At 33.7% G+C, this 22565-nt stretch overlaps 2 protein-coding genes across 5 annotated transcripts; both read left to right on the forward strand.

Annotated features, from left to right (window-relative positions):
• The first annotated feature begins 501 nt into the window (after positions 1-501).
• On the forward strand, positions 502-12501 carry LOC128155497 (telomerase reverse transcriptase-like). Of its 3 annotated transcripts, XM_052817230.1 has the most exons (31): positions 502-646; positions 856-973; positions 1442-1492; positions 1697-1809; positions 2014-2099; positions 2707-2814; positions 3006-3174; positions 3295-3362; positions 3694-3871; positions 4094-4229; positions 4328-4415; positions 4586-4656; positions 4886-4996; positions 6798-6894; positions 7102-7139; positions 7328-7456; positions 7590-7646; positions 7770-7870; positions 7964-8060; positions 8171-8350; positions 8695-8769; positions 8921-9128; positions 9251-9349; positions 9721-9801; positions 9934-10003; positions 10241-10283; positions 10545-10674; positions 10790-10851; positions 10960-11006; positions 11103-11217; positions 12357-12501. In XM_052817230.1, exons 1-31 carry the CDS (start codon positions 552-554, stop codon positions 12426-12428), a joined length of 3093 nt encoding a protein of 1030 aa, XP_052673190.1. In that variant the 5' UTR covers positions 502-551; the 3' UTR covers positions 12429-12501. The 3 variants fall into 3 exon arrangements, 2 of the variants coding, with proteins under 2 accessions (XP_052673190.1, XP_052673191.1); XM_052817231.1 differs by lacking the exon at positions 2707-2814; XR_008239609.1 differs by lacking the exons at positions 11103-11217; positions 12357-12501 and having other exon boundaries at positions 10583-10674; positions 10960-11008.
• LOC128155496 (uncharacterized) lies at positions 12359-22222 on the forward strand. Of its 2 annotated transcripts, none has more exons than XM_052817228.1 (14): positions 12359-12456; positions 14146-14355; positions 14632-14787; positions 14916-15050; positions 15345-15416; positions 15618-15756; positions 16067-16238; positions 16442-16546; positions 16878-16980; positions 17276-17476; positions 17848-17990; positions 18427-18561; positions 18685-18903; positions 20290-22222. In XM_052817228.1, the coding sequence occupies exons 2-14, from the start codon at positions 14154-14156 to the stop codon at positions 21610-21612; spliced, it is 3105 nt and encodes a 1034-aa protein (XP_052673188.1). In that variant the 5' UTR covers positions 12359-12456; positions 14146-14153; the 3' UTR covers positions 21613-22222. The 2 variants fall into 2 exon arrangements, with proteins under 2 accessions (XP_052673188.1, XP_052673187.1); XM_052817227.1 differs by lacking the exon at positions 12359-12456 and adding an exon at positions 13326-13498.
• Positions 22223-22565: the final 343 nt, after the last annotated feature.

The following is a 22565-nucleotide window of genomic DNA, read 5'->3' on the forward strand; positions in this document are numbered from 1 at the left end:
GGTACAGTAAATTAGACCGAGTACATTAGAGGGAAGCAATAGTTAATTATTTTGACATGGGAATTTGAGTCTGAATTCCTCGTAATTTATCACAGTCTGCAGAGACATAAATGTTATTTATGTCTCTGCAGTCCGTTAATTTCTATTTCGTAAATTTTGGATTATATGTCTGGTTGGAACCATCGTCGGAGCCCACGGGTTTTCTATCCGTTACACTGCTTTAGAAAACCCGTGGGTTCCGACGATGGGTTGGAACTGGACCGTGTAGATTTCAACCTTGTCTGTTCAGTTTATAATGCAATGAATCACAATCGGGTTTCTTTAAAAAACAAAAATAGGGGAGAAAATGTTCAGTAGAAGTAAATATGAAAAAGTACCTATATATATGTAGGCCTAAATATGTAACAACAATTTTTAACCGTGAATTTTTTGGGAAATACTGGAGATGAATTCGCGGCGGGTATTAGCAGAGACGTACGGGCGCCAAAATAAATAGCATCCATGGCACAAACGGGAAACCGTACGAATTTTTAGCGCCATACGTTTAAAACATGGACATCATAGGCTCGATGTTTACATTTGCAATGCCTCTCCAGGAGTGGTTGTGTTCGTTTGGAACCGTGCACAGCAGCAGTGATTCCGACAGGTAGATACCTGACTAATTCATGTTCGTAATATTAGCTATTCAACTAATCCAGGTACTACAGGCTAGGAATGGGTGGGGGTAATCATGGTAATGGACTTATAAAAACATAGTAATATAACTTTACCTGTTTTTTAACTTTATGCCGACTCATACTCCCTCCCTTTGTTTATACAATCAGACATAAACTGATTCACCAGTATGTCCTCTAGTTACATAAGGAACCTTCAGACCACCATGGTAGCCTTCGATGTTGACGTCAGAGACAAGCTGGTGGTGAACTCTTCCCCTCCCTCGGACACCACGGAACTAGTGCTGCGGGTGATTGAGGTAAACACACCTCAGGTGTTCCCTCTCTTTGTAAATAAGGTTGTATGGAACACCTCCATATAAACCATACAATCAAGAAAAAATTGATAAATGTTATCTTTCTCAATATTGTTAGCTCTAAGGGCTAGAGCATTGACTACTAATCAGTAAGTCATGAGTTCAAATCCCACTGGGGCTTTTATAATAAAAAAAAAAAATCAAACATTTTTTAGACAAAAACATTTTTTGTTACAAATATTGTAAAATTTGAAAATTCTATACTTGTGAAAGTATTTTAATTTTAATGTTCTTTTATCCCCATTAATATCGACAGGTGTCCTGGCCATACCACCTTAAAGACCCCAGAGAAAAATAACTCTGTATTTGTTTTCTTGTAACTTGAATAAGACTTTGCACAAATTAAACTGTAGACTGTATTTGTAGTTGTATATAACAATTTGTTACTTTATCATATATTGATTATTGTAGAAAAAGATACGACAAGGGGAAAAGAATGTCCTGACTCAAGGGTTTGGAATGGTAATTAAGTTCACCAAAGTTAATGTTAACTTAATACATTGTACATGTACTGGTTGTAAAGACATCTAAATCTTTCGATGGTGTTGATTTTTAATCTTTTCAAGGGTGAAAGAAAACAATACTAATTGCTCTGTAAACCACAACCGAATAAATGTGTAAACCTTATGAACACTTTCTTGACTTTATAATTTTGGTTGTCAATAGATGTCTGATGACCCAGATGCTCAGGTGTCGTGTTTCACCAACATAGAATACAGACACCCCAACTCCAGCGTGAACCTGCTGCAGCGCAGTGTGTGGAAGAAGCTACACCACTGGTGAATTCATAACTTCTCATAGGTTTCATGTTGAATGCTGCAATATTATTGATAGGGGCTTAAGAGATTTCAAAGTTGAATATTGAAATTAAAATATTGAACTATTAAGATTTTTTATTTAATTTGTCAAAGTGAAGAATATCATATTTATGTATGTGAAGAGAATGGTTTTCACAATTCCTGTCTCTTGTTTTTATTGTACAGTATTGGTGATGTCTGGATGAGAGCATTACTTGAGGAGACTGCCATCTTTACAAAGTGTAGTCAGACCTGTTACATTCAACTGACAGGTAACTGTTACATTCAACTGACAGGTACTTGTTACATTCAACTGACAGGTAACTGTTACATTAATCGTACAGGTAACTTTTACATTCAACTGACAGGTAACTGTTACATTCAACTGACATGCAACTGTAACATTCAACTGACAGCTGACTGTAACACCCAACTGACAGGTAACTGTTACATTCAACTGACAGGTAACTGTAAAAATTTTATTGACATGTTACTGTTACTTTCACTCAACGGGTAATAGTCACTTTCACTCAACAGATTACATTCAACTGACAGGTAACAGGTAACTGTTACATTCAACTGACAGGTAACTGTTACAGTCAACTGACAGATAACTTACATTCAACTGATAGGTAACTTTTACATTCAACTGACAGGTGACTGTTACATTTCACTGACAGATGAATTATTTAGATCTTTATAGTTCTAAAATTCATTTTTACATAACATCAATGGTAAAAATTATTAGTACCTATACTGTATTAGTGTAAAACTATATAAAAGTATTAGAATTGGTGTCATTACATGAATGCTCTCTTTTGTATCATTTAAAATTTTTCACAATGACTTTGCTTTAAGGGTAGATTATTTTCTTTTAAGGTACTCCTGTTTTTGTGAAATCCAAATCTGAAACTGGATTATTTGTAAAGAAAAGTGTCAAGAAAGATAATCAGGGTACTGGGAAGCATCACAGGAAGGGAAAACAAGGTCATCAAGTTGTGTGATTTATTGTGCTCATAACAATTCTGAAATTACCAACGAAGATGGCTTATAGGAAGAAGCTTGCATTACATTTTGTTGTGTTATGAAAACAATGATACCAAAATCAAATTTGCTTTCAGAAGAGTTATCAAGGAGACCAAAGAAATTAAAGCCATCATAAAATGCTTTATTTAAAGATTGGCAAGCAGAGAGAAGAAAATGTCAGAAGAGACGGAGGACAGAAGACTTGGAGGAACCATGTGCCAAAAAGATGAAGATGATTGATGATGAAATTGTACTTGTTAATCGTCCAGAGGCAGAGAAATTACCTGCTCAAGAACCGACACCTTCGTTTAATCCCTACAAGTAAGAACTGTGTCTTTATTAGATGTACAAGTACAATGTAATTGAAATAATTACAACAAAATAAAAAACTGACAATGAAATATTATAAATAAAATATTGGGGAAGATTTTCTTCTTACAGATATCACTTGTACCTGGCCCAGTCATACCTCTACTCATCCGATTATAGAGAAAAATTCCCAGCATCTCGTGAGTTTTCATTGCTCTGTTTTAGTTTTATTTTGATTCATGTTCATAGTTTCTTATTTCCTTGCAACACAGTTAGAGGGGTGTGGAATGAGCATGTATATGATTACCATAAGTAACAAAGCAGATGAATGAGTAAATGGAAATTTCATCAGGATCAACTTCATTTGCAAATCTAGTTGTGTTCAGTGATGTTTGGAACTGCACCACTTGTGGTGCCTTTCTTGGAAAAAATGCTTTACATATTACATGTATACTTTATAAAAAATGATAACTAGGTGTCAACAGCCAATTAAAAATTTTCTTCTCTAAAACATAGCTTTTTTTTTTTCAGACGTCCTGTCACAAGCTCACTTTTGTCTCTATGAGGAGATATGTACCGTCGATGTGACAGGTAGTATGTCTCCTCCCTATGATACCAATGGCCATCCCCCAATATCTGCACCACGTATCACTGTCCCCCATCTGTTATCCTTGGAGGAATTGCTGCAAAGTCTGCAACAGAATCACGAGTAAAATACATTTGTTGTATTTCAAAGCTTTTGTCTGTTAATTAAACTCAAATAGTTTGAAATTTTGGACTAGCATGCAATCCTTATTTCTAAGTGTTGTGGTCTTTGCCATTTCATAGCATGGTGCTTGCAATAAGATTGTAACTCTCAATTATTGAAGGGAACATGATGGTTTTAAATGGATTCAATCAAAATATTTCTTTTATTTTTTAATTTTCTCAGAGCCTGTATGTACTGGACCTACTTAAATACATGCTGTCCTGTTGTCTCTGTGAAGAAAAAACTTACAAAAGGACGGAGAATGAACCTTAAGATACCTGATCATGTTCTCCTTAAGGACTGTGTGCCGCCTCAAAAGGTATCACTGTCAGATTCATAAAGCTGCATACCTGAGTATTTTAAAGTTTCCTGCAGTACGATAAAAACTTTTTGAGCATATGCTTCTATTCTGAACAGGTGTACATTTTCTTAAGAAAAGTTTTCATCGAAGTAGTTCCCCTGCAGATAGTTGGCTGTCTGCATAACAGAAACCATTTCCTGAAAGGTAACATTGTACTGGTACTCTGTACCATATACCATACATGAATGAAAGACATGCTGACTGTATTGAAAACAGCAGAATATGGCCGAACTTGTTGTTTAAATTCTAATTTCATACAACTACAGGTATCCTACATACAAATTTCACTGCTTCCATTTTCTTATAATTTAAAGCTATCAAGACATTGGTGTATCTAGGGAGGTATGAGAAAATGTGTGTAGGTGACCTCTTGAAAGGAATAAAGGTATTTAACCATGGAATTTATTTTACTACCAATCTTTTCTTACCGATTATAACACTGATTGACTAAAGTTTTAAAATATAAAGGTTGAAGGTCATTGTGCAGACTTACATCTCTATCTTCTCATCTTGCATCTTTGTTCACTATTATCTTTCTTGTATTAATCTCCCATTTGTATTAGCTAAGCCTAATAAAGATTTGTGTAATTCAAGTTTAGTAAATTTTCTTTCAGACAAAGACAATTCCATGGCTTAAAACTGTGTCTCCTCACTGTTTAAAGCTTCATCTACTGGCCAAAGTTCTCTACTGGTTAATGAATGACTTCATAATAACTTTAATCAAGGTAATCAGATTCAATAATACATATTTAAGGATTATATAGTATAACATTCTATATTTAGTACAGTGAAGGTGTGTTCTAAGCATTTAGATTCATTCACCACAAAGTTCAAAGAGGAATGCATTGACCTAGGCCTTTAACCTTGACCAGGTCAAATGATCTAGAGCACCAGGTCTTGGATTCTGTAGTCATACCTGTTAACCTTTCAAAGCTGCTATGTGGGAGAATCTCCCCCTTACCAACTTGGCTTAGGGGGAGATTTTGCGTAAATGACGTTTTGTCACGTGAAATGCAAATATATATTAAAAATACTGTTAGATACCTTATTTTTCCATTGTAATTAATGCATTTGCAATCATTTTAAATTTTATTATTTCTATGACTACCAGTGTGCAATTACAACTTTTGTTGCTGTACAAGTTCAGAAAACTATTATTTTGTTTGCTTGGTACAATACAAGAAGTCAATAGTGCCACTTTTTATATTAAGTCTTTCTATTGTTCAGTATTGAACCATCACTGCATGCTGACATCTAGGGTAAACACAGAAAATTTATTTTGCCTATTTTGAATTTGCAGCGAAACCCAGAGAAAATACCAGAAAATAATATTCATTAAAATTAATTTTTGCCTTATATATAGGATACATGTAGATTTTTAATTCACAAAACAATTTTAACATGTATTTCTCCAGTATCATTTAAAAATGATCTCTGTTGTAATGTCTATAGCATCCCTGTAATTCATAGTACCGGTACTATAAACTTTAAAAACTCTTGTGAAATGCTTTTACACTTTTTCCTCGAGCTTCACTTTATTGGTAGCTTGTATAAACACTCACTTTGATTTTTACCGACCGTGCTGGCCAGACAGAATTAGTCACGACTCACTGCACGTGGCTTGGGTGCTTTACCTGTGCGCCTGTTAAGGTGCCTCACTACACCTTGAAATAGTTTCTCAAATCAGCAGAAAATTACTTGATATTGATAGAAAGCATGATGGATAAAAAGTACCGGTATGTATATCAAATAGGCGAAAAAATGTGCAATTTTAGATAAAAATTAGATTTTCAAAAATTTCATTCAGAAAACATAAACAAAAACCCCAGGTGGATTCAAACTCATGAGCTGCGGTTCACAAGTCTGATACTTTAACCACTGAGCTATGACGATATACATCTGAATCGATTGATACAGACAGTTTAACAAAACATTTAAATCGCCATCTTGTCACGGACGTATTGTCTTAAAAAGTATAAGTCTCGGTGTAGTGAAGTACCTTAAGTGACACCACTGGCTGTTATTGTTTTCTTTGGTGTTACAGGGTAAAATCAAGATGTTTTAAGCTTTCACTTATTTTTTTATAAGGCCTATGCATAACTAAAAACGTAAATGATTTAAGTCAAAACCGAAAGTAATCGTAAAAAGTAAACTGGGCTATAACATGTCATACTATGATCAGGGTAGACAGTACTTGGATAGATTTTGATACTAGTATATTCAAGCTACACAGCAGCTTTTTGAGTTCAAAATCAGAGAAAAACCCGCGGTGGATGTTGAAATTTGCATGTAAAGATTCAGAATTGGGGGGAAGGTATGGGGAAGACAAATACGATTGAGGGAGAAATTTGTCTCCCGCGCGGGAGATAGGTTGGATGCGGGAGATCTTAGATTTTTAGGTCGTTTTGCGGGAGTCTCCCGCGCAATGCTGGAGGGTTAACAGGTATGTGTAGTTCAGGGATGTGAACTCTGTTGGAATTATGACAAGTTGTGACTTGTGAAGCATTTGATTGCTATGTTTTACAGGTCTTTTTCTATGTGACAGAGACAGCAACATTTAGAAATCAACTTCTATTCTACAGGAAGAGAGTTTGGTCAAAGTTACATTCTGATGGAATTAAAGGTATATAGAAAGTTCAGTATGTTCTATCCACCTGCAGTGTGAAAATATAGATTTAAGATCATGAGAGCTTCACCTGCTTATGATAAGAGAAAACCTATTATAAATCTTGTATTTTAAAGACTTCATTCAAGTTCACTTGGGTTGCCTTTTGTTGTGAAGGATTTTCTAAATGGAAACTATAAATTATTCTGTATGTTTGTCTTCCAGATCTCAGGAAAAAAGGAGTTCTCACAAGTGTTAAAAAGGTATTCCTTTGGTTTAATCAGGTCTCTAAGGAAATGTATTGATTATAATGTTAATATGGTTTGTATGAATTAATTTGTATATTAGTATCAAATGGTATAACTTGAATTAAGATATGTAGTGGTGACAGAGAAATGGCTTGGATAAGATATGGAATTGCTGAGACTCATTTTAATCTGATTTTCTGTAGACTGCAGTGACAGCATCATTACAGAATGGGAGCTGTCTAGGAGAGGCTTCTATCAGATTTCTACCCAAACTGAGATCTCTACGTCCTATTGCTAACTTGGGGAGACAACCTCCCCCCATTGCAAAATCGGTCTGTTGTGTTTTTAAAATGACTTAAATTAGTAACTGATAGAAATTGAGTTGAAAACATGGATTTATGTGCTGGTAGTTGAATTATACAATAAGCGTTTCACATTTAAGAAAATTGATTTTTTAAATTTCAGGCTTTGCCAATTAACAAACAACTGATGAATGTTTTGACAGTTCTCTCTTATTTGACAGTAAGTTTTTTTTCCTGTAACAAAAATACATAATGAAATATTGTATCAATAGATTTGTGGTTCAATCCTGTATAGTATAAGCAAAGAATTAGATGTTGTACACCCCGAAATGTTGGATTTTAGTCATGTGATCCATCTTGGATTGGAGCTGCCAAATTTGGAACTGATGACATCTTCTTAGACTGGAAAGAGTTTGCTTTAAACTGGAAAAAAGATCCAGAGAGGTTTTGTAATTTATTGCAGTGTTTATGAATCCAGTTGTGCTGAATAGGCATCTATCGTGAAATAGTTTATTCTTATGAGTTTTCTTTTTTCAGGAATCATTTATATTTTGTCAAAACAGACATAAAGGCATGCTTTGATGGTATTTTACAAGAAAAGCTTTTAGAAATCATAGAAGATTTCCTATCACAGGTATAACAGATATAGTAGAATAATATACATACCAGTGGTATATCTAAGCTTGTAGTGCACATTTGTATAGTCTTTTAATAAATTTATTTTTGAAATATCCTGTGGTCTAGGCACCAGATGAAGATGTCATTGTAAGGAAATTTGTGTCTCACTATGCGTCAGACTGTAAAGTGGTGTGCAAGTTTAAGAAAATTGCCTCTGGTTTTGATGGATATATATCAGATTTTGAAAAATTCATCCAGAAGTTCATAGAGGACAACAAGCTTTGCAACATAGTCTTTGTGAATCAGGTATTGAATTTACATTAAATCATAATGATTGGTGTAAAATATATTATATGTTGATTAAGAAAACAGCATCATAATTATCTCCAAACATACCAGTATTCTCAATATTCTTCAAAATGCACAAAATGAATGTGTGCTGAAAATCAGATATATATTATCTGTGATTTGCATGAAACACTTGAGAGCTTGAAAACTAGCTCTTTATGGCAAATATTTTAGATCTAAAACCTTAATGAATTCCATTGAATGACATTTATGACATTTAATGTATGTAAAACATAACTGAAATAAGTTTATGGTATGCTATATTGTGAGATTTTTTAAATATATATAATTTTTCCCAACAGATGATTAATCAGCAGATGCATCTAGAAGAAGTATTTGAAAAACTTAAATGCCACATACAGAATAATATAATCAAAGTAGGAAAAATATTCTCTCTTAAACATTTCCTATGAATGATAAAAAGATTTTGTATTTAAGTTTAATGTTGCTTTTAAATGATTTTCATAAGATTAAATCAATGAATCTTATTCTAAGCATTATTCTAAATAATTTTTAATGTGCATGTAGATTGGAAGACAATACTTCAAGCAGTCGATTGGAATCAGCCAGGGATCAGTGCTGTCCACCCTCCTGTGTAATATCTACTATGGACAGATGGAGAGGACGTTTATGCCTCCACAGGACGATGAACTTTTGATGAGAATGGTGGATGATTCTTTATTTGTTACACCCTCAAGAGAAAGGGCAGAGCTTTTCTTGTGCAAAATGATTAAAGGTATATTGAATGTTTTTATAAATGAATTTCTTTCAAATACAAAATGTATAAGCATGATGCATTCTTTGACTTCAATTTCTTGGATATTTTAAATGCCAGATACAATGCTATGTTTTGATTAGGGAATTCGGAGTACAATTTTTCCATCAACGCAGACAAAATTCTAGTCAACTTTGATTATCAGCATGAAACTTGTGGAATGATGAAGAAAAATCCTGGAGGTATGATGTTAGTAGTTTTAAGGGTCCTCACACCCCTCTAATCATCACTTAAAATTACTGATATTTGCACTTGAGTGCAAATAGAAAAAAAGACAAAAAAAAAACTAAAAAAAAAAAAAAAGAAGCAGCAATTTTGAATGAAAATCAAATTTTTTCAAAATTCTACTGCAATTCATGTCTGCCACCTTTGAACTTGAATCGGGGGGTCCAACTTACAAGACTTCATTCACTGAACTATGAAGTTAGACAAATCCATTCATGTTAACAATTTTACTAGACATTTTAAAAATCTCCATGTTATGAGGCATGATCATAAAAAGTATAAGTAAGTATGTGGAGATGATAGTTAATAAGTCATCCATTGGTTTTAGATTGGTTCCCTTGGTGTGGAATGTTATTCAACACAAAGACATTAGAAGTTGGCAGTGACCTCACAAGATACCAAGGCATCAGTATGTATTACTTGTGCTGTTTTCATAGATCTATGCAACATGACGTAGACCCAATATATTATTGGAACCTTTTACATCGATTTTACTATTGTTCCTTTTATATATATTTTATATATATTTTGATTTCCACAGGAATGAGGCACACCCTCACAGTGGATGTCTCGGTGAATCCAGGAAGGACAATGAAGAGAAAATTGTTGATGTAAGAATAAGATACTGTGCAATTAAACCTCTAGTACTTTTTTTTAACACAATAGTTAATGAGTAAAACAATGTATCTAGAAGTTTGGCTCCAATGCCACTATTGAGGAAGATTGTGCTTAATTTTGATTGTACTGATATACAGTATCATTAACATTTTTTGTATCATTTTGTATCATTTTTCTATAATTCTCTTTTCAAATCTTCGCTACATTTTCATCTAAATTTTCTTTTTTAGGTCACTTCGTCCAAAATGTCATGCCATTTTTCTGGACACAGAGGTGACTATCATATTCTTTTAGATACCTTTGTACTAATAAGATATAGATACATTTTGATATTTTCAATTAAGACTATATCAAATTTATTTTTGTATGAAATCATCTTTAAATGTTTTTCGGTAGTTTTTACCAATTTTATCAAAACTTGCTAGCTACTAAGATTCCATGTATAAAGAATTTTACAGTAACTTAATGATTTATGCCCTTATTCTTTCACCTAACAGTGTAAATACTTTTACCAATGTTTGGTTCGTTCTCCAGTTGAACTCTACTGAGGTTTGTGTGTCTAACTGCTACAGACTTTTGCTGCTAACTGCATTCAAGTTCCATTGCTATGCTTCATGCCTACCAGACAAACAGAGGGTTAAAGACAACCCAGAATTTTTTCACAGTAAGTTAGTACATGTATTCTGTTATATTTATGTCAAGAATTGAAGTTGAAGTGCAAATTTGTGTAGTTTCTGATTGTGTTATTGTTGTAACCTGAAAAATTAATTTGTTTTCAGCTATGATTTATGACATTGGTTGTTACTTTTACTCTCGGGCGTCAGTACAGAGTGTGCGAAAGGTGTGTATGATGCTTTCAAACAAATTTATATGCTAACAGTTGGGAAAGTTTGCCAGATAGTTACTCACATATATATTAAGCATCATTTGTATTTTTTTTTCTTTTCAGTTTGGAGACAAATTTCTCTTTGATGTCCCATCAGATGTGATGCAATGGTAAAAAAGATCTTTCTAACAATTGAAATTTGCACTATGTTTTGTGAAGGTAATAATGATTTATGATTAATGATGAAAGGATATTTCTTGTTAAAGGTTGTGTTGGTATGCTTTTATCATGAAGATGAAATGCCACTCCTCCAGTTACAAAAGACTCATTCAGATGATGAAGCAGTCTTTGAAGTCTACTGAAAAGTTGCTGAGAAAGAAGGTACATATGTGTATATCAAAACTGAGTTTTACATGTAGTCTCAATCTGTTATATCTCTGAATGTGCTTTGCAGGCACCATATAGTCATCATTCTCTCCATCCATCCTTAAATCTGTCCATCTGCCATCTCTTTTTCTGAGGTATACTTACCTGTACTTATCTCTTGGCCCAACCTGGGTTATACTTCACCTGCATAGTACCTTTGGGTAAAGAATGTGGAATGATCTTGAACAAAAGTTAAAGGTCAAAAGTCAATGTTATGTCAGTATCACATTTCTTTATAATATCCTTGTGCTGATCATGTATTCTCTCTCCTTGATTCTACTTGGCTCATACATCAAAATTATAAAAGTGTTTGTGTAAAAAGGGCATGCAGTGACCTTGAACCAGTTTTCTATATCAAATTTGATTATAGAAGAACCCTTTGAAACCCAGTTTTGAACCATAATTTATCATTCCTTTTTTTCAAACTATATCACAAGACTAATTGTATGTATGTGATATGCAGTGATCCTGAATCAAGTTTCTTTGTCAAAGGCCAAGGTCATTGCAGACCTCAGCATAAAATCCATCTTCTCAACCCTATTGTTCTCCTCTTGACCCTGTCTGCTGTATGCATCATCCATAGATTGTTTGGTCAAGGATGAGCAATTATTGTGCATTTAATGATAAGGTGGAGGTTAAGTTCAAAGCAAAATTGTCTAAATTATGCTTTTCATCCTAAATGACATCTTCACAAGCCAAGGGTTTATGATTCACTCTGTTCTTCTAGAGTGGATCGTAAACCATTGGCTTTCAATGATGCCTAAATTATGTCCTATATTGAATCGGTGCTCTTTGAGATGGGCTCCCTCTCAGTGATGTTTAGATTAAGAGATTTTTATCATACTATGCATAATCTTCTCTGTCTCTTACATGAGTATGTTTTGATATATTTAGCAAAATTTTTCTGAATATTTATTGAAAACCAGTCCTTTAATGACAGTCATATTTAAGATTATCTTCATTGGCTCAGTTATGAAAATAAGCCACCTCAGACCTGTTCATACCAGGTCAGTTGTGAGTCAAATCAATTTTAATTGAAAAAGGTGGTGGACAATCTAACAGGTACTTTTTGATTCTTAAAATTAATTTTTCAGGACAAAACCATTGCCAAATCCCTCAAAAGAGTGTGTGGAAGAAATATTCCAGTAGAAGTGAAGGCTTTATAATTCAATAATCTTTATAATTTTGCTGTTGGTAAATATGTTCGATGATTTAAAATAAATTTTACTGAATTATTAATAGATCTGTTATGTTTGTTCTTGGCCTTATTATGACCTTCTTAATTCTGTTTCCTCCTCTAAAACCAAACTTTGTAAAAGGCATCTCTGGGGACATTGGTTCATGTTGTTCAAATAAGGGACCATGTCCTCTAACAAGGGGAGATAAAGATGTACCAAAATTGGCAAAATTACTTAGCTAATACATGTACCATTGAAACTGTTGGGGAAGCTTTGTTATATAAGACATGATTTGACACCATAACTGTAACCCTCAAAATTTGAATGGGGGTGGGCTAGTCATTATATAAGCTATTTTAGCTTGGCTATAATATAGTTTACATTCTACAAAGTAAAGGTGTATAACTGGTTATAAAACCGTCATTTTTAACTAATTGTACAATCATAATAGATAATACATACTGCTCTTGCATATAATAATATAAATATTTATTTTACTATTAGAACACTATATATTTATATAATTATATTCAATCATTCTTCTATTCTCAGCTCACTTAATTCCTAAGGATCAATCTCATCAGTAAAACAAAAATTATTCTTCAAAAGTTGTAGGAACAAACCAAAACTTTAATTTTCATGCATTTTACAAATCATTTTAACATGACAATTAAGTCAAACCTGCACTGCATCTGAACAAAGTTTTCTAATAATTCACTGATATTTAAAGAATTATCCAAAACTAGATTGTAAGTACAATGATTGTAAGCAAATAATTCAGTTCTATGATAATTTTATAAGTGATCTAACTCATCAATACTTGCCCAAGCTAAAAACTAATTTCCAAAAATTTATTTTAAAAATTCAATAATTGTGTCAATTAGGAAAAAGAATAAATATTTGATTTTAAATTCTCTGTTTTACATGTTAGATAATTTCTTTAATAAAGGATAATTCTACATAGTATGCATTTTAAAACTATTTTTATACATCGGGCTCGATGTACCACAAATTAAAATCGCTTGGGAGAATTTGACTTGAGGCAAACGAAAACAAAGGCAAGATTTTCATTTTAAAGGCTCTTTAGCGATGCATCTAGTTACATATATGCATATTAATGCACAAGAAGCTGAATAATTTAATATTCAATCAATAAAAAAAATGGAAATGCATTATTTACATGGTAATTTACCTAGAAATAGGGCGTGTTTATCATTTGGCCATGTGTATCATGTATGGTGTGGCAAACTGGCAAGAAGGACCCCCTTAATGATCAATTCCACAACCAGACTTAAATTAACCCAAAAACGTGTTTCTTCAGCATGAAAAAGCTTCTAAATTATTGGAACAGACGATCTGTTATTTTTCTATCTCCTGTTACCTTTATGAGTATATAGTGTGTGCCCTTGCGCGGATCTAGATTAGGGTCCAGATTCCCCTCCCCCCCCCCCCAAAAAAAATTCAAATTTCTTAAAATTACATTATTGAATTGCGAAAAATATGCCTCAGACCCCCCTGGCAAACTCAAATAATTATTGGACCCATTCCCCCAACTTTGAAAATTTTTCTTGATAGGGGCATGGGATCTACATGATATTCATTGATTAATACTACTGTAATATGTAAAAGGTGTAAACAGAAAATAAATACCAGTTTGAATCGGTTATGAAAGTGTATTCATTGTGAATTTGGTTTTAATAATAAGATTTCAACATGGAACATGATGAAATAACCGATGATGCTACAGATGAAGACGATCAGAAACCACAACCAAGTGAAGACATTAGAAAAAGTGGAAGGAAAAAACGCCCTCCTGCTTCATATTCCCCTGAGCGAACAGAGATAAAAAGAAGACGTGTATTTAAAAAAAATGCCGTCAACTCTACGAATAGAAAGTGTGATTTGCTTCCAAATGGTGGGCTGCTGACATCAATATAAAATTTATGATTATGTAAATAGAGAAATGTATAATGACATTTTAATGTGATTTAAAGTTATTTTCTATTATTGACATGTGTATTCATTACTAAAAATATTAGTCTATCATTGATTGAACAGCAATAATAATCATTAATGCAGCACTAATTTTTTTTCTTCAGTTGGGAGAATTTGTTACACAACAAGACATTGACAAGGATGTCAAGGGTACAAAATATGTTTGCTTTTTTTGGATTATTTTGATCTTGTATAGGAGAACCATTTAGCTGTGGCCGATGTGGATCACCTTATGTGGTAAACAAGAGAAGTAAAACATCCTTGAAGAATTGTCAGTCTAGACATCGACCAATGCCATATGAGATATATGACCCTATTACTAAAAAAAATCTCCTGATTTGTAACTTTTGCTGTAAGTAGCAGTACTGCATATGTGTTCCAATTGTTTTTTCAGTAGTTAACATCAAACATGCACATCACATCAATTATGTCCAAATCATATTTTGTCATATTAGTTCTCAGTGTTTTTCTGGATTTCAGACCTTATTTTTGTCAAACAGAGGGCCAAGAGAGCTTCTTTGACCAAGAAGCCAGAACCAGAAGTAAAAGAACACTATTTACAGACTTGTCAAGTAGAAGCTCAAGCACTGGCCAACAGGCTGCAAAAACCAGAAGGTATACATATAGAAAAGGGGCAATAGGGTACTGAGATGTGTTATTGAATAGTAAGACCCTCTTTAATATCTGTGTAGCATGTTTGCTGTGGTAAACTACAATCAGCAATGAACTCATCAATATAATCAAGCGTTTTCAAGAGAATGATAATGTATGCATAGTTCACCATATAAGAGATGGGGTCAATGTTAGTCAGATATGATCTATATGATAAGGCCTATTTGATGTACTTTCATCTATTTTTTTGTCTTAAACTGTCTCATTCCACCCATATTGCTATCTTTCATTTTTCAGCTAATCGGTTGTTTTGTCCTGAATACTCAAAGGAACCATGTGGCTGTATACAAAAGTACTTAAAGAATCAAGGTAATTCCAAAATCAATACCTGTATATATACTATATATACATGTAAAAACTTCACCTTTTCAATTCAATTTTCCTAAAATCACCTGTTTTTCTGAATAAATGGTTTTATGAGTACTAGTAAATACATGAATTTATTTTAAACAAGTTGCATCTTGATATTAAGAATATGTTGAAATTATAGAAATTGTAAACACTATACAGGAGACCCAGGCCAAGCAGATGTAAGAGCAAGAGAATTATGTGATTTACTGCAGAGAGCACTTCAGCTGGCTAAGCTGAAATTTTATCCACTTCCTGAGTTGGACAGCAATGATAAACCCATCCGGAAGAATGCAAGAAAGTGAGATTTTTAACTTAAAGTTATGATATTCTTGGATAATGAATTTAAATTCAGGGGAACGATTTATTAAAACAGACTCTTTTCATAATTTTTTGACTTACACAAACTTAAACAAATTACTAGTATTAAGATGTCAAGTTAAAAAGTTTAGTGTTTTGTATACATATACAAGTGAATTGTAAAATGTGACATTTCCAGAAAAGTTTAAACCGATGACCTCTAGGGAACTTATTTTATATGAATCATATTTTAATACATATACTACATGTAGTCCCCAGTATGTACCATATGATCAACGTCTTTTTTATAGGAAAAACTTTGTGGGACTTGGAATGGGCCACAAGAGGTCCCGAGCCTTTGAAGCATTTGTAATGGAGAAGCGTCAGTATTTGAGGAACATAGTCAAGTTGTGCGAGAGAGGATGTCAGAAAGTTCTTGCATACTCAAATAACTTTCTGCATAAGCGACTCAGAACAGAAAAGGTATATGCCTGTGTATATATATAAATGCAATAATTTCTTCACAATGTTTAAATTGACCTTGAATTTGATCATTGAAAGTCTTGGGATTTCTCACCTGCATTTTATTTTTCATCATTCCAAGACTTACAAGTGTATCTAAATCCTTTTCTCCACAAAATATTTTTGCAGGAAACAAATTTGAAATTCATTGAATTTTTTTTCAGGATAACTGTCGTGTGGTTATACAAAGAAGCAAAAGAACAATGGGGCTGTTGACTGCCTTTGAGGAATTTTCCAAAAATAAATGTTGTGTTGATAATTGTGTCAAGGTAAAACTTGCTTTTGATACATGCGTTTTGTGAATGTACATGTAAATTGGTTTAATAGCAAAGGTTGTTTGTTATATGTACTGTTATGCAATTAAAATACCTTTAATAAGATGGAAATTATTGTCCAAAAATTACTGTACACATAAATCTAAAATGAATCTCTGTATTTACATACTGGCCATACCAGTTATTTAGCACATTCCTCAGTGAATTAAGTCACATAGTTTACCAACTAATACCAAGTATATCAACATTTCAGTATTCTTTTGTTTTTGTTGTTTGTCAAATATGACAAAAGGTACCTTTAAATTATATTTTTCTGTGTTTACAGATGGCAGATACTCATAGGAAGTTACTGGCAGACTGGAGGGAACGAGCCAGAACCAGCCAGATAGAGGCCAGGAGGGTGATCGCCGAAATGTTGATTCCTTCAGGTATCAACCTCAAGTTTTTAAAATGTCCCGCAATCATGTTTTGGCACAATTTATTTTAGGATTTTCCTTATTGTTTTAATGGACTGTAACTGACAAAAAAGTTTTCTTGCTATGTAAATTTTTAAAGAATGATTATTCGTCAAGTTATTTGATACTATTTATTCACAGTTACATGTAGATACCCTTTTAAAACAAATGCCAGTGATTTTTAGAATCTCATACTGTGCTTTATTTCAGATACCAGTAATAATTCTATGTTCATATTCCGTAACATAAGATTTTTTGTAACTTTTAGCTGGGTGCAGTAAAAACTGTTACAACTTTATTAACATGGTGACTGGGTCCTCTAAGGGGGTCATCTCAAAAGTCAGTCAGCAGATGCTGTGGACGGGTGGAGACAAAGAACCTCCAGTGCATGGTCTGGTCAAGAAAGCAAACAGTATCAAGGCCGAGGACCATACACAGAGTCAACCCCAGTCTCTCATAAAAGCAAATAGTGTGTTATCCAACGTTTAAAATATACCGATGAAAAAAAATTTTGATGAAAAAAAAGATAAAAATTTCTTTGATAAGATTGAAAATTACTTTGTGTACAAAATGTTTTATGAATAACCATCAATCTTTGTGATTTAGATATACCTGTATCAGTACATGTAAATGAAAAAATTTAGAAAATATATTGGTTATGATATTCAATATGTTTTAAATTTCAGTGTAATCATGGAATTAAACAAAACTAATGACATATAATTCTAAAAATAATTCATTGAATTCTTAATTATCAAGAAAAATTTGTAAGTACACACAGTAGTACGGTAAGTGCCTTTTCAAGTTGTTTATATAAATTTCTATATTTTTAATTTGCAGCTGATGTCTCTAATGTTGTCAATCCTAGTCTTGATGTTCAGGACATCTATGGTCAGCCCTCTGGAGAGCTAGAACAAGTCTCAGGGCATCCTGAGGGTCAAACTCACAGCCAACCAGATCCCAAACAGCAAGCTGTTATCAGTGTAAGCTATGTTTTTTTTTTTAGTGTAAGCTATGTTGTTTGTAAGACTAGGAAGCAGTTCAGAGTGTAACCTTTCAGTCCTTTATCTATTTTGTTTGTAATACCGGCTTTGTTTGTACACATGCATTATGTGTAAAACACAGCTGACAAAATTCTTTCTACTCAGAGTTTATTCATTTTAATTTTAAAAAAAAAATAGAGGTTATTAAAAAATTGCTTTGGTATACTTGTAAAAAAAACAAAAATTTAAATTATGATTACATAATTGCATCAACAAATAGAATATATTGCCACTACAGATAGCAACCTTTAGCTGAAAGAGAATATGGTAATAAAATCTAATTTGCTGCTGATACTTTGAATTGCTGACTACTAGTCATTATATATCCATTGATATACATGTACTATATTGACATGATGTCCCCTCTGTCTGACAGCCGGATTCCCAGCAACAGCAACTCCTGCAGCTCCAGCAGATATTTGAGCATCAGCAACAACAGCTCATCCAGCAACAGCTCCTGCAGCACACGCTGCTCAACGAAAGAATGGATAACTCTCCATGTACTGCACAGGTAGAGAATTGTGTGAATTGAATCTAAAAATGTTTAGTTTTCTTATGTAGACTGGACAATTTGCATTATTTCTTTTGTGATTTCTGTTGTGATCATAGTAAAATGCAAGATTTATTTTGGCAGAATGTTATCTCAATACAACAGTTAATGGACCAAATGAGTGTCCAGGTAATGAATACCCAACTACAGCTTCAGCAGTCTTTGCAACAACTGATTGCCATGGGAACCCAATCCAACCAATCAGAATTGTCAGTACCTACTGTCAATCAAAGTCAGCTGATATTGCCAGCCAATCAGCAGCATAGAGGTGTGATAGTTAATAACCAACAGGAAAACTTGCAGGTATTCTTCTTATTCATCTTACTGTTTGGTTGTATACTGAAAACGTCTTTAATTCCATGTGTCTAAAAATTCATGATTTCCTGTGTAAGTACCTTTCACAGTGTTTTTAATTTCATGGATAATCGATTTCTTATCCTATAGAAAGGTAAAACCTGATTGTAAAAAAGTCTGATGAGTGATGAACCTGCATCATGTATTTGCATTATTTTCTTTTGAATAATGAAAAATAAAGCCTTATTCACGTTAGGTGCTATGAGAATACTGTGGAATCATTTAATTTCATGGGGGCCACTTTACGTGGATTGTTGGATTTTTGCTTGTTCGTGGGGATCTAATTTTGTGGATGAGTCAGTTTTCAGTCTCAGTAGGTAAATCAAACCTTTTATGAATAGTTTTCGTTGAGGATGTAAATTCGTGGGCGAGGGCTACCCACGAATACCACGAAAATTGAGCCACCACGAATTCTAATAATTCCACAGTAATAAGGCAAGTTTGTATTGAATGTAATAAGCACTGGTGTAAAATGCGCAATTAATATTTTGGGCATGACAATTTGGGGGGAAAACATACATGTAATCTGTACATGTACACCTTTATAATCAATCAATCTTAAAATGAACTGCTCAATATGAATGTTAATCGCAGACAACGTCATGGTTGTACAGGATGTCCGAGATAATAAATGACAGTTAGCAGCTGATTACCATTTATGTTCACAATGGCTTGGATAGGGCTGCAGAGATAAAGGTGAAACGAATCTTCCGTTATAAATAGTTGTTTAATTATGATATTAATTGTATTAAATTAAAGTAATACTCATGCTTGCTATTTTTAACAAGTTTTTAATTTTCTATGATTACAATAAACAAGTGGTAACTTAGGCCCTGCGCATCCACACATGCATCTGTAATGGCGGCGTACACGGAGATGGTTAATGTACAGCTCAATATTCACGGTGGCTTAATGTTCAAGGAAAATTGTCTGACCGTGAACATAGTGAAATAAAAAACACCGTAATGTTTTCCACGTCTACGGTAAACCAAGAAAATATTCACAAAAGAAATTACTGAACATGTTCAATGATTTAAAATTTAAAGTACATGTGTATACTTTGTTTAAATTTTATGGGTATCACTCAAAATTTGATATACTGAATAACTTATTTATGTTTGGGGAATTTTTTGAATTTCATTGAAAAAGATAAGATTGAAATATTGGTGATCTTCAGGCTATATAGTACATCTTTTAAGACATTTCATTTGGCAAAATATTTTGATCTACCGAAATGAATACCGGTATTTTACAGCAGTCCAGATTAATTCATAATAATAGTTTTCTTTTAATTTTAAGTTTTTATTTCATACCTAATTTTTGTTGTTATTCCAGGAAAACACCTTGATTAGACCTCCACCAACAGACCAGCACACCACTGTAGACCAGACTCCACAGCCTGTGTACATTCAGCTAAATCAATCAGTGGGACAGACCTCTTACATCCAGGGACTCCCCATGACCCAGCCTAATTATCTGACCCCAGTGGGTACCTTTGTATATTCCAGGGGAAATTCCACCTTCATACCTTACAACCAATCTGGCATCAGTTCAAGTAATAGTGCCCAGACAGGTGTGTCAACTGTCAATTCTTCTTTCAGTCAGACTGCAAACATGCAATGTACTACAACAGCTAGTACTGCCAGAGCTATCAATGGAGGTGACAGAATTCAGAGTAGTTCATCAGGCTCTGCTTTTGTGACAGTGTCTAAACCTACAGAAAATGTGACACCAAATGTAGTGACATCAGTTACTAAGAGTCAGCCCTCACAGATAACAGTTGTGTATCCTGGAACTAAGAGTTTTGTTAAGCAGAAAGTTCCAGCGTCTACAAGTTCTAGTTCTGTGGCCAATGACTCTACTGTGGGAGTTCTTAGAAGTGGTGTGAGAGCACTGGGAGATACACAAAATATGAGGTATTCAGTTGCTCCTACTGCCAGACAAGTCACAAAACCTGCAAAAGAATCATTTGCAACATATGCAACTTCAGTGCCTTTGAATCCAGCCAAAACTTCTGACCAAGGGCAAACAGTAGCATCATTCCCCATTTCAACCCCGAACTGTGTTCCTCCGTCTTCAGACAAAGTGATTCAGGTGCAAGCTATTACAGACCCAAACATGCTACTGAAGCTGTTGGAACAGTCCTCTTGTGTTCAGACACCTAACAGTACAACGAGCACAAAACCTGCTCCAGTTACTTCAACTTTTATGGGTGAAGCAGACAACACAAGAATAAACTCTGTTGTACATATAAATCCCAATCAAGGTAACATTCTTGTTCAGGAAAACCACTCACAAGTGATTCATGTTTCCAGTGTGCCAACTGGGATCACAAATAGCACAAATGTAAACCCACCTTCATACACCTACATATTTAACCCCACGACCCCACCCTCCCAACCTGTTACAGTCGATGTTGGTCATCAAATAGAGCAACCCCCAGCAGCTGTTGCAACAACCATGAACTCAAACATAGCTCCAAATTCAGGGGGTGCAATGAACTGTGTGAACTCGCCGAATACTGGCCTTGCTACCCAAAACCTCCCAAACCCTCAGTTAGTGGCCATTGACCCTAACCTGTTAATCAGGCTGTGTCAGCAAGCCTTCTCGTATCAAGCCCTTGATCCCAGTAAAGACAGGCCCAAGAAAACGCAGTGAACATCTAGGAATTGTTGAAGGTATATTTTTGTAAATCATAAATATATATGGAATTTTTGTTTATATAGATCTGTTGTGAATAGGTTTATAAATCAATAGATTGTTAAAAGTATTTTTGCCAATTTGTATTAACACACTGTTGCCAAGGTGAATCAATATTAATAATTTCATGATTTTAGTATTTGACATTTGTTAGTTATTCATGTTTTGTTTTTAAAAAAGCTGTTCAACATTGTTATTTTTGTGCTTTGATATTTTTGGTTAACGATTGTAATCAATAATGAACATTTAAATATGGCACATATGTAGACTATGTCTAATTGCTTTGAAGTTAAAATACCTACATTCGTGGACAAAGGAAGGGCACCTATATTATTATATGTGTACGATTTTTAATCAGAGTATTTTGTAATGGTTTAGTTGTATACATGACTATTTTGCCATAAATATTTTAAAACAAAATTTGCCTTAATTCTGTTTAATTGAAGAAATTCCCAAACTCATGAAATAAGCTTAAATGATATGACTCTGATAAAGCATTGGTTTAAATTGTAATAATCGTGTCGAAAAACAAGAGGCCTATGGGCCACATCGCTCACCTGAGCAACAATACATGTAACAATAATATAATCAGTTTTATGACTCATATATACAAAATACCTGGACAATGTAGTAGAATAAATGCTTGTATAAAAGGGTTTTGAATTTTTCTTCATATATTAAGCATATACTAGTAGCCCTTTTTGTGACCAGAAGATTTTGTTGGCTTTTGAAAAGAAGATTCGGGAAAAAAAATCTCTATATATTCCTATGTAAAATTTCGACACCCCCCCCCCTACCGGCGGGCCCTTTCGTACACCCATGGATCATGAATTGAAAATCATCACTATCTGGGAATGTTTCCAAAAAAAGTTAGGGCATTTTTAAAGACGATTGAAATTGTTTTTCTTTAT

Source organism: Crassostrea angulata, chromosome 7, assembly GCF_025612915.1.
Source record: "Crassostrea angulata isolate pt1a10 chromosome 7, ASM2561291v2, whole genome shotgun sequence".
Classification (NCBI taxonomy): domain Eukaryota; kingdom Metazoa; phylum Mollusca; class Bivalvia; order Ostreida; family Ostreidae; genus Magallana; species Magallana angulata.

Bases quoted from the DNA above. Each gene is read 5' to 3' on its own strand.
- LOC128155497 (XM_052817230.1), top strand. From the start codon at position 552: ATGGACATCATAGGCTCGATGTTTACATTTGCAATGCCTCTCCAGGAG. The intron at 4,657-4,885 runs GTATTTAACCAT...ATTTTCTTTCAG, and splicing joins ACCTCTTGAAAGGAATAAAG to ACAAAGACAATTCCATGGCT. The intron at 4,997-6,797 runs GTAATCAGATTC...TATGTTTTACAG, and splicing joins TCATAATAACTTTAATCAAG to GTCTTTTTCTATGTGACAGA.
- LOC128155496 (XM_052817228.1), top strand. From the start codon at position 14,154: ATGGAACATGATGAAATAACCGATGATGCTACAGATGAAGACGATCAG. The intron at 14,356-14,631 runs GTGGGCTGCTGA...GATCTTGTATAG, and splicing joins GTGTGATTTGCTTCCAAATG to GAGAACCATTTAGCTGTGGC. The intron at 16,981-17,275 runs GTATCAACCTCA...TGTAACTTTTAG, and splicing joins CGAAATGTTGATTCCTTCAG to CTGGGTGCAGTAAAAACTGT.